General features: G+C 33.6%; 1 protein-coding gene and 1 long non-coding RNA gene across 2 annotated transcripts; one reads left to right on the forward strand and one right to left on the reverse strand.

Annotated features, from left to right (window-relative positions):
* Nucleotides 1–370: 370 nt before the first annotated feature.
* On the reverse strand, nucleotides 371–899 carry LOC116124887. The gene is made up of 3 exons (XR_004127268.1): nucleotides 836–899; nucleotides 672–747; nucleotides 371–388 (listed from the first exon to the last, which is right to left on the reverse strand). It is a non-coding gene; the product is annotated as an uncharacterized LOC116124887 (long non-coding RNA).
* Nucleotides 900–11,167: 10,268 nt separating this feature from the next.
* LOC116124888 (agamous-like MADS-box protein AGL62) lies at nucleotides 11,168–11,830 on the forward strand. Its single transcript, XM_031410647.1, has one exon. It carries the CDS (start codon nucleotides 11,168–11,170, stop codon nucleotides 11,828–11,830), a length of 663 nt encoding a protein of 220 aa, XP_031266507.1.
* Nucleotides 11,831–15,783: the final 3,953 nt, after the last annotated feature.

Below are 15,783 nucleotides of genomic sequence, written 5' to 3' on the forward strand. Positions count from 1 at the left end.
AAGACGGCCTTACAGATAACAGAAAAGTGTATCTAAGTTCAAGTTGGCTATCCCTACACAGCATGGTTATTAAGGATACCATCAACTTTAATGTTAAAGACAACTATCCAGTTAAGATCAAACGAGCAACATTTAGGAGATCGGATAAATTAAACAAACAGTTGCATCTATATACATTGGACAGGTAGAAGAGCTAGGAGAAAAGAAGGGTTGTGAACCTGGCTTTGTGCGCTTGCTGCAGTTGTCCAGCGCTCAGGTTGATGTATTGCTGCTGCTGAACTATCATGGATGAAAGCTATCATTCTTGATTCATCTTGCCTGTTGGTTACTACTACAGGTGGTAACTCTCTCATGACCCATAATACAAATGTCGAGGGTACTGAAGAACCTAGAACCATAAAATGCAAAAAAGTTTTTACAGCACTTGGTTTAATTACTGTCTTGCAAAGGCAGTACCAACAGAAAGGATGTGTAGTGAAGCTGTCCTAGGTGATCAGACCCTATTATACCTTGTCTACTATGGAATAAGAACACTGAATCACCATAATTCTAATAAAACTGAGAATCTTGCAATTAGAGTTATTTGCAATATTAGTAAATCAGTCAACATAAATATCCCGTTTATCATATGCAGTTAATTTCAAAACTTGGAGAAATGTTGTATTACTTACCTACAAAATAATATAAGATCAGTAAAGAAATAGTATAAACGCCATTTATTTGCAATTCTTGCCAATGATATAGGACCTGCAATGAAGATCCTATGGTTGCTTTAGAATCTCAATAACAACTACGTAAAAAAAATGTAGGATATGGTGAAGTGACAAATACATACCGGAATTCCAGTTAAAAGGGCTATGATTGCACTTGGTGTAAAACATAAAACAGAGACAACAGCCAATCCTGCAATCTGACACATACCAACACCATTTCACGCCAGGGAATAATGAAAACAGATAAACTTGGACCTAAAACAGCTCGTCTATAGATACATACAGAGAAAATGCTGTAAATAAAAAAAATGAGTGAACATGATAAACGACAGGCTTTCTAAGTATACTATAAGAAGGAGCTATTAAAGCTACAGTGTACTCACATTTCAGAGAGCTCTCTCAGATTAAAGTCCTCATTTTCACGCATAACAAGAGTCTGGACATGAAACACAGCACAGAATAATGTATTTTAAAAACAAAATAAAAAATGATAATAGAAAAACCTTGTAAAGGTTATTCATTTAGCCACATGGCCTTAGAAGGAAATAGATAAGAAAAAAAACTTCTCTGACATTTGCCCATACTCGTAAAGTGTCTCACTAGGGCATCTTATTGCACATGAGGTCTTTATTAGTGAATTTCTCAAATAATTAAGGGGAGGCTAACATTGACTTAATTCCTGCCTAGTAATAAAAACATCTAACTCTTGCAGATCCCTCAGATACTTTAAGTGAATAACAGAACATTCACAACAGTTTGAACCTGATGTTATTTATACTACTTAAATGTACATCCTTTAATGGTTACACAGATGCTTTAATAAAATAAATAAGAAAATGGAGGGGAGCCTCATATATACCAGGCATGAAAATAATAAAAGCAACAAAAGAAGCAACTCTCAGGACTCCACTACTATAAAAGGTAGGTCTTACTAAGAATCCCTCATGTTACAGCTTACTAAGGCATGGAATAAGCAATGGGCCATGTGAAATAAAGATGGCCATCCATAAACACATAAGTCTAAGATACCTTGGTAAATGTTTAATTAGCCCACAAAAATAACGGGAATCCACTCCAGAATTCCGAGAACAAATAGTAGCTTTTTACCATCTCTTTCGAAAAGGTATTCAAGAACTAGTTATCAAGACATCAAGTTAAGTAAGCTAGTTTGGGTTCTTCGAGCTCACCATATCTCAACCAACAAACAAAAAGGTTCATATAACTAAGTGCCATATGTCCAAGTGTAAAGTAATACTGTAATGATACACTCTTGGGTTCAAGTCAATGAATGCACTCTGAATTTATAAAAACAGGTTGGAGTTGGTCACGATGGCAGAATATACACAAACTAATTTCTAGGGGTAAAGAAGGAAATGATTAATTTACCTGAAGGATAAAGTTGTGATCAATAGTCACAAGAAGAACTCTTAAAGAAAAACTATCATTGAACAAGTCATAGGAATCTTTTCAGCATCAACTGTTGAAACCAATAGATTATCTACACAAATTGGTGGCAATTTCAAGGCAATTTTGGCTCCAATAAAATAAAGCAAGAGGGGAAAAGTTGTTAGAAAAAATGGATAATACCAACATGTCAATATTAAGACTGTATCAAATGGTAGTGCTCACATAAATGCTATGCTCCTCCTAATATAGCATTGCTCTTGAAAAAGAGCGCATACACCGGCAAGAATTACAATCATTGGCACACGCGTTATAAATAGAAAAAAAAAAAAAAAAAAAGGAAATAATGAAAAAGAACAGAAAGAAATCTCAATCAGTGTTCGAAAATGAACCACTTTTTAATACAATACAAATTTTTTCACTTTTTGCAAGTTTACTACTAGCACCTCTCTCAAAAAACAGCAAAATCAGCCCATCTTTTATGAAAATGACAGTTAAGAGAACACTGCCTTCGCAAAGCAAACATATCAGAAAATACAGGATGGCAAACAACTCTGCCGTGTGACGATATAAAGATGACACCATTACGATGAGAAGAAAGCACTCAAGAGTCTTCAAACTAAAGCTAAGACAATGTAAATAATATAGAAGTTTGATGTTTTGTGTAAAGACATTTCCACCTATAAGGAAGAGAGATAACTTGTCTAAACCTAAATACCATCAATGTGCTAGATTCCAAAATTATTCCTCGCATGCAAAAGAAAGGGTCTATGCAAGTTCCTTGTTCACTAATGCATCAAGGTTGCAATCTTCTAAACCAAGCAAAAATTTGAGACGTCTATGAATAATGGTTTCAAGAAGTATCATATAGAAACATCATAGAAATGTGCATGACATGTATTCCAAGGTATGCAAAATCTTAGTATAGATTAAGATTTTATCTCCACTTGACAGAAATGCTTTGTATTTACAGAACAAAACACTCTTGCATCTTATGTGCTGCCGATCAAAGAACATAATGCGGGAAGCAAAGTTATATAAATAAATCAGCACACCATTTCAGTGTAGAGGTGGATATGAAAAATACATTGCAGTAGAATGGACCTGTAGACTGCCTCAAAAGTCATGCTCCATGTTGGCAGGTTTCATAACACCCACAAAGTATTGAACTACAAACAAACAGAACCCACGAACCAATATACAATGCTTTCAGGTAATAGATCAGAATACTATGGTAGCAAATGGCTGAGAAAAACGTTGAATGTTAACCCTAAAGAAAATAATAAACCAGACAATATAGGGGCAAGTCTTGATGCACAACATAAAGTGGAGGGTAAAGGTGTAAAACTATTATCTAAATCTATACCTGTGCCACCACCGAGAATTGATAGGAATTACTCCCAGACCAAATCCAGATTACACACGGCAAATGTAATCATTATAAAAATACTAGAACAGTAACTGGAGGACAAGTACAAGAGTTAAGGATGCGGAACAGGATTAGTCAATATGTTCAACACAGGGCTATGTACAAAGGATAAAAGACCAAAAAAATAACCAAGGACACGAGGCATGAAGAAAGAAATTAATAGAAAAAAATTATTATTGTGCATACCAAATCACAACTTTTGACGGTCTTCCCACATGAATTGATTGGGAAAGGAACAATATTCTTGTACTAACTGCACTTGATGAACTCGGTTTATGTAAGACCTCTTCACACAAAGCTCCAGGACAACCATATTCATCATCATCCTTCTTCTTCATCATAGCCTGATGGGCAAAGGCGATCTGGCAAAAATCCCATAGAGACGAGAGAGTATGGCCTGAGGAGAACATGAATATTTCATGTAGAATGAATATTACTGGGGGAAATAGATAAACTCAATGGCAAGTAGTCATGATACATTGAGCAGTACATTGCAAAATTACCATATAGACATAAGTATACAAAGTCTTAATTTAACCTGAAACTTAAACTGTTAACACATGTTTATGCAGAAAATGATACCGAAGAAACATTACAGACTCCACCTTGCATTACATTAAAATGAAACATTATCTGATCATAGATTTTCAGAAAAAACAAGAAGACTACAGAAATGAAAGAATAGTGAAAAAAGCTTGCCAAACAATAGAATTCTGTGGGATGGCTGCAAAGAAACCTTGCACAATTCAGATACTACATTAAACCTTAATATAACATTGGAACCAGAGTCTATCCCCATAGCATAAAACCACAAGCAGGTGACGACCAGCACTGCCATCGTAGCAGGCAGCATGGTCAAGAGTTAAAGCAACGCTTAAAGGAAAAACCTGCCGGTCAGCACATAAATTAAGCAATTTAATTCCAACACAAAGGTAAACACCATCACTGTTACAGTAATAGTTTGTCAGGGTACCACAATCTTCATATTTACAAACTCTGTTTTCATACTGATTTTTTTCACTTCCAATCTGTCTTAAAATTGCTTAGTAGCAAACTAATAAAGACTGCTTGTACCGTGAACCCTACAAAGTGGCTATAGCGTAAACATCACTTAGAAAAACATGCTTCTCCTTCCAACTGTGCAATTATCTGTTTTCTATTCTTGTCTAAGCATATCTACTTTTTTTCTTTTTTTTTTTCTTTTATTTTTCCCCTCTTCATTACTCACTATGCAATTCATGACAAGTTCCGACCATACCGTAATCTCACGAACTATGTATTACACCAAAAGAAAATAGTTACATTGATTAAATCAAAAGTTTTGTTTAATTATAATATATCAAAATAAACAAGAAAAATCTAACTATAAAATAGCTTATACGGAAATGCAAAAGCTTTGACAAACTAGAGGCAAAAAAGATAGCTATCAGTACTTAGCCCGCACAAAGGAGAAAAATATTTACAATGTCTAATCAAGGACAGTTCGTGATGATAAATAGGTAGACAAAGCAAGATTAAATGAAGGATCTGAAATAAATTTTTACCAACATATTGAAGAGCAAGCATATAGATGAAAACCTAGCATTAGCATTCCACTTGTATTAATGTCAATATACTTAGAACGCAAAAACCATCAACAAATTCTCCACACTACAGCACAGTGACAAAGGAGCCATGAGAAAAGTGAGAGACGAAAGCACTAACTTGATCATATCACCATCAAAAGAAAGGTAACAAAAAGAGCGGCATAGTATACACAATATAAGAGACACTTTAACATGATGCTGCACCTTACAAGGTCACAGAGGGGCTCCTACCCAAAGTCGATAACCTTTCTGATGAACTGATGCTCTCTTCTCCTCTCTTAAAATACTACTGGGAAACTGATGGCGTGGTAAATATTCCCACATTCTCCGCCCAAAGCACGTACTTCCAATCCCCTTTTCTTGTAAAAACAAATAAAGTCAGAAACTTATGCATGTGAATATGTCAGACTGTTCGTCACCAGGTCAAGGTTATATTTCTTGTACTGGATTCAGAAGATATCCGAGCCATCCAGCTCCCGTATAAATCAAACCAAATCAGAGTCACTCAAATCTTCCTCTACGTCCTGAGTTTCACAAAAATGTTACTTAGGCGTCACACAACAAAACTACATTGGATCTACAAGCCCGTCTTCCCCAGGCTGATGTAAAGAAAGCTTAATAACTCGTGGCAAAGCTCTCAGTTCATTTAATAAAAATATAACTTATGAAGGTACATTTGGCAGGAAAGCCAGCAATTCCTTTTTGTCCGTCCAGCGGTTGTGACTTCCATTGATCCTTATTAGCTGAACATTACAGAGTAGGAAATAAGTAGTAACGTTTTACCTCGAACATTCAGAGAAAAGAAAAGTTAAAAGTAAGGGAGAGAGCGGGAAATACTAAAATGTTAATCTTCTTTCGTTAACACATCTGCATCACATAGAAGTTTGAATATATTACAGCTACAGTTTGTAGCACAAAAGATTAATAAAATGCTCCTTAGGTTCCACACATTGAGTGGCATGCAGTTTTCCCACACCAACAACGGAAACAATTCCAAGAAGACGGTTGTCGATAGGAATCTAACACTTTTCACAGCTAAATTAACTTGTCAAACTCACAAGGTACACCACCTCTGTAGAATGACATATGTCATTGGTCAAGGAACCTAATGACACAAGCTATATCTTGTTCAAACTCAACAAAGGGAATGTGTAGATATTTTACCCTAGTATTCAAGTTTCCTTTAGCTTGAATATGAAGTCCCGCTACAACAAACTCAAATATTTTTGCCTACAACGTACAATCTTACAGAGAAAATCACCACAATCAACCAACTGTCTAATGAACTTTTTGCCATGAACCATCGTTGACCATCAATAGTACAGTTAATGGACAATTAATCCACTAACAAGTCAATCCTGTGAATCTCAAAGTATCACTTTCAATGAAAACATACAAACGCCACACTAATCCACTGCTCCTCAAGGAAACAAATTTCTCCTATAGTAACCAATACACACAAATCTTTAAAAATAAAGAACTAAATAAATATTTCCCCCTAATCCATATTCTTGCATAAGTACAAAACGCTTTACTAAATTCTCACTGCTCTCTTAAACCATCCCACATAAGAGAAAGAACACAAGCACCAAACCACATTTATTTCATCCCCTTCTTAACCATACATTAATGAAAAAGCATACTATCGCATGAGTACCAAATCAAAACGCAACAAACTAATCCATGCACCAAAGTTTTGTGCGACATTTAATAGGCATCTCTCCTCAGCCAAACCGCAATCAAACTACAAATTCACCTCCAGCATCCAAAATCGCACATTCGAAGCATGTATTTTTAACGCTATGGTACTTTACCCGACAACCAAAAAAATAAAAAAAAGTCACAAGATACACCAACCTCAATTATCAAAAACACAATCAGTAGAAAAAACCTGAGGGTAAAAGCAAGTAATAAGACAATATGCTGTCACCAAACAAACAAGACCCACATTCACACCCCACCAAAACTCTAGGACGGCCCAGACCCTGTCTCTTATGTCAAGCATTTATCTCTATGATAATCATAAATATATATATGTCAACAATCAATATATATATATGATACACAAGTTTAAGTGCTTTCTGAAAGGAACTGAAAAGTGAGCTAAGAAGGCTTTGGGTCTGGAACTACAAACAGCCGCGGCCGAAAAGAAACGAAATTCCTTTCAAGTGTATCTTTCAGCAGTTTCATGCAAGATCTCTGACTGATTTCTTACTAGGTGGGGATTATTGATAGAGACTGAGAGTTCTATGAGAAAAATAAAATAAGACGTTAATACTTTGAATTTGTTGGTTAAAGTTAAAATTGGAAAACAAAAAAAAAAAAAAAAAAAAAAGGAAAGGAAAAGAATACGCGCGAGAGCGCGTGGGTTGTGAAATTTAGGAGATTCCGTGATCCGTCTTTGACCCAGTGTTTTGACCCTACTTTCATCTTTAACTTATTCCTTAATTTTGTCACATGATTTTTTATACTCGTGCTAATAATAATATTATATATTATTAATTATATAATTAAACATTTAAATTGATTGATTAAAAACAAATTAATTATAAAATATAAATATCCCCATGTTCTGACAGAAAAGACTAGCCTCCTCTCTTGTTTTAAGTGGAAATTAAAATTAGTAGAATACTAATCCCGATTTAATTGGTTATTAAATAAAATAATGACAACAAAAGCCCTGGACAACAACTCCCAAGTCCCAGTCCCAGTCCCAGTCCCAGGTTGTCCCTTTCAGCCGCCTTCATCCCAAGTCCTCATTCAATGGACTCCTCCATCCATTTCCCTATTGCCAATAGAAGAATACCCTTTGCCCTCCTCCCTATCTCATTGCCTAGTCTCAACCCAAGTATTCTTTTAGAGTACTATTGGCTCATTTTCTATTAAACCAATTAACCATATTCGTTCGTGTCGTTCTCTATCGGAAAATATTCGAACCTTTGATTTTCGTAAGAAGAAAAAAAGAAATTAAAACAATTTGATGTCATACATTGTCTATTGCTAAGTAAGTGAAATGATTATGAACAACAAAATTATGAGGTTGATGGAAGCAGAAAAAGACTAGGGGGAGCACCCACTGAGAAAGTTGATAAAGTGAAGATATAGATATTAATGGAGTAGCTCCATGAGAATTTATGGAACCGTAGGTGTAAAATAAATTGACTATGTGTTAGTGGAGAGGAACTTTCTGCTTATCATTCTTCCCCTCCATAATGCTCTAATGGAACCTGACCAACCAATTCCATTCTTCATGGTAATGGTAATGGGGGCTGGAAATTGGGCTTTGTCCTAAATGTTTAGGAAGAGAGGCCCAATCAGCATCCAATATATTGGGCTTTTTGAGTCATACCCATGACCCAACACACTAAAAAACTCACTCTATTGTGGCATTAGGTTATGGAAATAAATGGACTAATAATGGTGATTTTTTTTTTTTTTTTTTTTTAAGTATGTTAGGTATCGAGACTCTCATTAGAGTCTGTCTAATCTTCAGGGTTACGCAACACTCGTTCTACAAGCACAATGGACCAAGGTAATTGCACAAGTGTGGAAGGTATCTCTTTCACAACTCAAACACAAGACCCTTTAGGCAATGGCGGATCCAAGATATTTGTCAAGGGGGGGGCCTTTGAGGCTCCGTCATTGTTTGCTAAACAACTAGTAAAAACTTTAAAAAATCACCAAACCTTAAGCAAAGAAAATAATACAATATTAAAAACCTGAGAGAAAAGAATGCAATAACGCAATACTTTCCTACTTGAATAAATTCATGAGAAGCAAAATTTTGAGTAAATGTGTTAAGTAAACCTTGAGCAAAGCCTTCTTTTAATTTTTTTTTAATTTTTTATTTTTAGCTTCCAAATATTATAATATAAATTTTCATGACTTTGACCAGACCTAACCTAAACTAAAGTCAACAAAAATTTAAATCAAGTCAACATTGCGTTGACTTTTAATATAAATTAATAAAAAAAAATTTCTTGATATAAACACAGATAGTAACTCAAATTTCTTTATTTATTTTGAGTAGCAGAACGGTGACGTTTGAAATGCAGGAAAGTGATGGGTGAAAGGTAAGAAATAATGTCTTTTAAAATATAGTTAATATTTTAATTTGGGAAAGCAAGTTCATTCTTAGACACAAAACACAAAATAAACTAACAAGATCGAGGTCTTTTTCCCTCAAATAAGAATAAAAAACCTCAAAAAAAAAAAAAAAATGATTCAATCCTAAAATGAGCAATACACCTAAAACTTATAAAACAGAAAACAAAGCTAATTGTGACACCTTGAGTAGTGAAAGCTTCAACAATTTCAGTCTTTAAAAGTTTTAAGATTGAATAACATAAGGAAGAGAAAGAGAGAGTAAAGAATTTTGGGGATAAAATCATAAAAAACATGTAGAGTTAGAAGAATAGTAGAGAGAGTTTTAAACTTTTAATATGATGTAGGCTTGGAATATATATATATATTAATAACAAGTTATTTGTGGGCCTAGATATGTGTAAAATAACTCTCTTTTTTTTTTTTTTTTTTTAAAATCACCCAGTATATATATTAATAACAATTTTGTGGTCTATATATTAATATATATTTTTTTTTTTAAAACTCGAGGGTAGGCTCTCAAAGGGGCTAGATCTACCATTGCCTTTAGGTATAGCTAAGCCCAAGACTAAAGGGTTTGTCATCCGACCACAAAAGGATAGGTATATAATTTTTCGGCCAATTTATGCACAAATTTAAGAAAGAAGTCAAATACAATACAACCACATTACAGTTTTCCAGTGAGTGTGTAATTAACAAGTCCATGAATGACAAAATAAGAAATTATTAAGTGTTTAATTACTCTGGCCTTTAAAGGTATCTGCCAAATCAAACTTTCTATACATGCTCCCTGCCAATGAAAATACAATTAAATGTCTCCTGGAAATCTCTTTTTTGCATTGAAACCTGGCTAATGTATTAAAATTGTATGTAAGAAAATGTTGGCACCAGGTATTCTAATTATATGAAGTTTCAATTATGAGAAAAGGAGTTAATTATATGAGTTCAAGCAAGGTTCCTAATTACATGAGTTTAAACTAAATATTGGTAAATCCTAGAGACCACATGCTTATCAAATGACCAAATTCATTACCATAATTTTAAGTTAAAACCATTTTCTACTACTGAATTAGAATGTAATTAATTAATTAACTATTACAGATTCAATATGCATTACATCAGTATGCAATGTATGGTGATCTCTTCTTAATTTACTTCTGATTCTGTAATTATCATAAAGAATGAGTGGTTTTGATATGGTCAATTCAATATTTAGTAATACAAAATAATTTTTACACTAATATTAGGCACTAATATTTCAATCTTATGTCTAATTATTTCTTTAATTTTGCTCTGTCAAACTAGCCTTATTTTTAAGAAGCTTTTAATACATCTCTCTTACACAAAAGCATATTTCTAGTTAAAATCTACTTTGGTAAATTTTTTAATAAATGTTTTAAATCTTTACATGTGATAATTGTCAGAGAAGAAAATATACAGTGTAACTAGTTGCGCGCTTAACACGTAGTCTAACATATCCGATCGATCGCGATCATGCTTAGATATTGTGTGAAATAGATAAATAAACTTTCTATAACTAATAAAACACGTTTGATCGATCACGACAAACCTATAATATTAAAATAGATAAATAAAAATAGTAATGTATATTAACATGGAAGTTTGATTAGTTAGCCCTAGATGAATGACCAATAGTATTGACTATTGAGGGGATATGATTGGTGATGGATAAGAGGGTGCATGGACTTAAAGAAGACACAAAATAAATTCTATATTTGAAAAATAAAAACTGTGAAATAAAATTAATACTTAATTTGCACAATATTAAAAAAAATGTAAATTATTATAGAAATTAAGAGGACAACTCCATTATTTCTAATGCAATTTAATTCTCATTGGGTAGTTCCTCCTATATATACATGACTATCTAGACCATACCAAGCACACAAATTTAACAAAAAGTTTTGGCAATGGCAGGCAAGAAGACCAAAGGGAGACAGAAGATTGAGATGAAGAGGATTGAGAAAGACGAAGACAGGTTGATTACTTTCTCAAAACGTAGATCTGGCATCTACAAGAAGGCAAGTGAACTTGTCACTCTCACTGGGGCTGAGGTTGGAATTGTGGTGTTTTCACCATCGGGTAAGCCATTCTCATTTGGCCACCCATCGATTGAAGCTGTGGCAAACCGCTTCATGGGTCTGCAGCCACCGGAAGGTGACGTAACTCACCCCCTGGTGGAGGCTCACCGCAAAGCGAGAATCGAAGACCTGAGTCAGCTCCACAATGACCTCCTCAGCGAACTTGAGGCCGAGAAGGAACGAGGGAAAGAGTTGAAGCAGTTGTCTAATGGGAAAGAAACTCAGGGGTGGTGGGAAACTCCTATTGATGAACTTAACGTTGAGGAGCTCCATCAAATGCATGCTTCTTTGGAAGAGTTGCACCTGAGCTTGTACAACGAAATCTGCCAGAAGACTGGTGGAACTCCGGGGGCCTCATCTTCTTCGATGGCTCCTCCACCGAATACCGGCAAAGCAACAAACCCTTTTTGGGCAAACAATCCGGATGAAGCAGGTCCATCCAGCAGTTCCTTTCCTTATGGCTATGGTGGTTTCAAGCCAGGGCAGTTCTAAATAACTATCATGTCATGATAGTTATAATTTCAGTCTTTCTATGTTTTTCATCATCTTTAGTGTCTCCATTTTATGTTTCAGTTTAAGTCATGAGTCCTTTAATGTCATGTTGTTGTCGAGTCGATCCATTGATGTTTCTTAATAAAAAACAGTTCAGTTCAGTTTTTAAAAGCAGTATGCAAACAATTTCCTTCACTGCAATTCATGGATTCAGATCCAGGAAAGCTAATGACATGACAAAACCTGAGACCGAAGAGAAGGTTGCATAATAATTACCAAGAGCAAAATCAAACGTACACTTGGCATTTGTATTCACTTTACACAAACATGCACTGTAATCAAATTAATGACCAAGTTCCAAATATTCTATATAATGGCGATAGATATCTTCGTTTAATATTTCTCTGGCTTCAAAGTATGCAAATGCACCATGCCTTATCAATATCTTTGTAAACTGCGTTGATAAATTACCGTGACATTCCCTTTAAGATTTCATACTTCAGTTTTTTCTCTGATTTTTCATTATATTTAACTACAAATTTGTAAAAATGCACTAACACCTTCAAGGCATCACACAAGATACAAAACTTGAAATCAAAATATAACGTTACTTTCAAAATATAAAGACAAGGTTTCGTAGTTAGGAAATTAATCCATTTAAGGAATATAATCTAATGAAAGAGTGACCACAGTTATCTAATAAATGCTTTTCAAACACAAAATTTACTCTTTTGATTCGTATTTATCTTTGATTATATCAGATGGTGGTTCCTTAACCACCTTTTAGACATATTTTTTTAGAATAATTACAAATGAAAGTAGTTATACAAATTACTGTGGCTGCATAAAATACTATATATAATGCCCTAATATATTGATAAATAACAAATATAAAGTCCGGATCAAAGTACTACATTATGTTATAAATATATAATGGGGCAGGGATACCCGGGAGGGGGCATGACAAAAACAGTATAACTAAGAGTAGAAATAGCAAGGTTTATGCATGTCTGTCTCAAACAATATGTTAGCAGTACTTATCTTCAACTCTCATTATTCTCCACTGACTCTTAATTACTATTTCCAAAACTCCGATTGCACTGGAAACTGACTTAAGTGAAACCATTGATCGACTGCCCAGACAAACCCTGGCATACCCAGACAATCTTTTCTTTTGTCTAGAGACATTTATGCATGTACATCTTAAACATCTATACGTATAAATTAAAACAATTAGTTTTAACAATATCTAATTAAAGTTTGGAGAATTTTTCACTAATATCGAACTACTTTAATACATTATACCTTGACGAATTATATGATAGAAAAATATTAATTTGCATGTTTATACATTTATGTGTAAACTCAATTAGATTTATCTATTTAGATTTATCTATCTAATTTGACTGATAATGTTGTACTCGTATAAGTAAAAAGAAAAGAGTAAATAGCGCATAATGTATACGTATTACGTGCAGGCACGTGTGCATACTTATACACACACGTAGAGCCTATAAGAGTGGACAATTTAATGTACACGTATGCATGTGGGCACATGTGCATATGTACACATATGTATATGTACCACTGCAACAATGCGTATTCTTACACAAATGTATATGTAAAGCCTATAAGAGAAAACAATTGAATGTATACGTATGCCTACGGGCACGTGTGCATACTTAAATTGTTTTTAGTGTATGCATATATACACGCATGTGTGTGAGAGCATGACATGTTTACATGTATGTAAAGAAAACTAGATTTAGCAATATATAATCTAAGTTTGGAGAGTTTTACACAATATTAATTTTCAATTTTCATGTTCAACATGTAACATTACGACTCGACAAAATCAAAGAAAACTATTAGATTGTTGTGGTGTATGTTCGAACATGCATACATGCATACGTGTTTCTATGCATGCCCATCTATACATATAAACACACTAAGATCTAAATTATAATTAATCAAATTCAAACACTCTAATAAAAAATTACATTTAAATTTCCATATTTTACTTGTAATCTTATACATGACAAAATTATATATATATATTAAATTGCTAATAGTACATGTAAATACAATTAGAACTGTTTAGAAGTTACCGATTAAAGCTAATCATATATGTCACTATGAATTCCATTTGACCAAGAAAACTATTAGATTGCTTTGTGGTGTATTTCGAACATGAATGCATACATGCGTGTGTGTATGCATACCCATCATCTATACATATAAACACAATAAGATCTAATTATAATGAATTAAATTCAAATAATCTAAAAAAAAAATGACATTTAATTTTCATATTTTACTTGTAATCTTATACTTGACAAAATTAAAGAAAAAGATTAAACTACTAATGGTTCATGCTCTTACACGTATGCGCATGCGCGTGTGCATGTGTATGTACGTATGTGTATGCGCGTGTGTATGTCGATACATCTATACATGGAAATACAATTAGAGTTGTTTAGAAGTTACCGATTAAAGCTAATCACATCTGTCACTAAGAAAACTATTATATTGCTTTGTGGTGTATGTTCAAACACGAATGCATGCATGCGCGTGTGTATACATACCCATCTATACATATAAACACAACAAGATCTAATTACAATTAATTAAATTCAGATAATCTAACAAAAATTTACATTTAATTTTCATATTTTACTTGTAATCTTATACTTGACAAAATCCTTATTAAACTGCTAATAGTTCATGCTCTTACATGCATGTGCATGTGCACGTGTATGTACGTATGTGAATGCGCGTGTGTATGTTGATACATCTTTACATGGAAATACAATTAGAGTTGTTTAGAAGTTACCGATTAAAGCTAATCATATCTATCACTATGAATTCCATTTAACCAAGAAAACTATTATATTGCTTTGTGGGGTATGTTCAAACACGAATGCATGCATGCGCGTGTGTATATATACTCATCTATACATATATACACAACAAGATCTAATTATAATTAATTAAATTCAGATAATCTAACAAAAAATTACATTTAATTTTCATATTTACTTGTAATCTTATACTTGATAAAATCCTTGACAAAATCAAAGAAAAAGATTAAACTGTTAATAGTTCATGCTCTTACACGCATGCGCATGCGCATGTGCACGTGTATGTACGTATGTGAATGCGCGTGTGTATGTTGATACATCTATACATGGAAATACAATTAGAATTGTTTAGAAATTACCGATTAAAGCTAATCACATCTGTCACTATGAATTCCATTTGATCAAGAAAACTATTATATTGCTTTATAGTGTATGTTTGAACACGAATGCATGCATGCGCGTATGTATACATACCTATCTATACATATAAACACAACAAGATCTAATTATAATTAATTAAATTCAGATAATGTAACCAAAAATTACATTTAATTTTCATATTTTACTTGTAATCTTATAGTTGACAAAATCCTTGACAAAATCAAAGAAAAATATAAAATTGCTCATAGTTCATGCTCTTACACGCATGCGCATGCGCGTGTGCACGTGTATGTACGTATGTGTATGCGCGTGTATATGTTGATACATCTATACATGTAAATACAATTAAAATTGTTTAGAAGTTACCGATTAAAGCTAATCATATCTGTCACCATAAATTCCATTTGACAAATTAAGGAGATGAACATCAAGGAAATGAGCGTTTGTGTTGGGTGAGTTAGGTTTTAATGAATAGAACCAATTATGAACCGTGCATTTTCCGAGTATGTGAATGTATAAACTACTACTTAGAGTCATGTAATTGCATGTAATGAATATGATTTTACTGATAGAATGTTGAAGACAGAAAAATTGAAAGACGGTTCTTATTCAGGGGGAAATTAACCATCTAATTCTTATTAATTGAAGCTCGTACAAAAGGGAGATGGTATACAACTTCCACAGTTTCTTTTTTTGGCCTTGAACCCTTAC

The sequence above is a fragment of the Pistacia vera genome, unplaced genomic scaffold, assembly GCF_008641045.1.
Source record: "Pistacia vera cultivar Batoury unplaced genomic scaffold, PisVer_v2 Contig1574, whole genome shotgun sequence".
In the NCBI taxonomy this organism is placed as follows: Eukaryota; Viridiplantae; Streptophyta; class Magnoliopsida; order Sapindales; family Anacardiaceae; genus Pistacia; species Pistacia vera.

Coding starts and splice junctions, on each gene's coding strand:
- LOC116124888 (XM_031410647.1), top strand. CDS start 11,168: ATGGCAGGCAAGAAGACCAAAGGGAGACAGAAGATTGAGATGAAGAGG.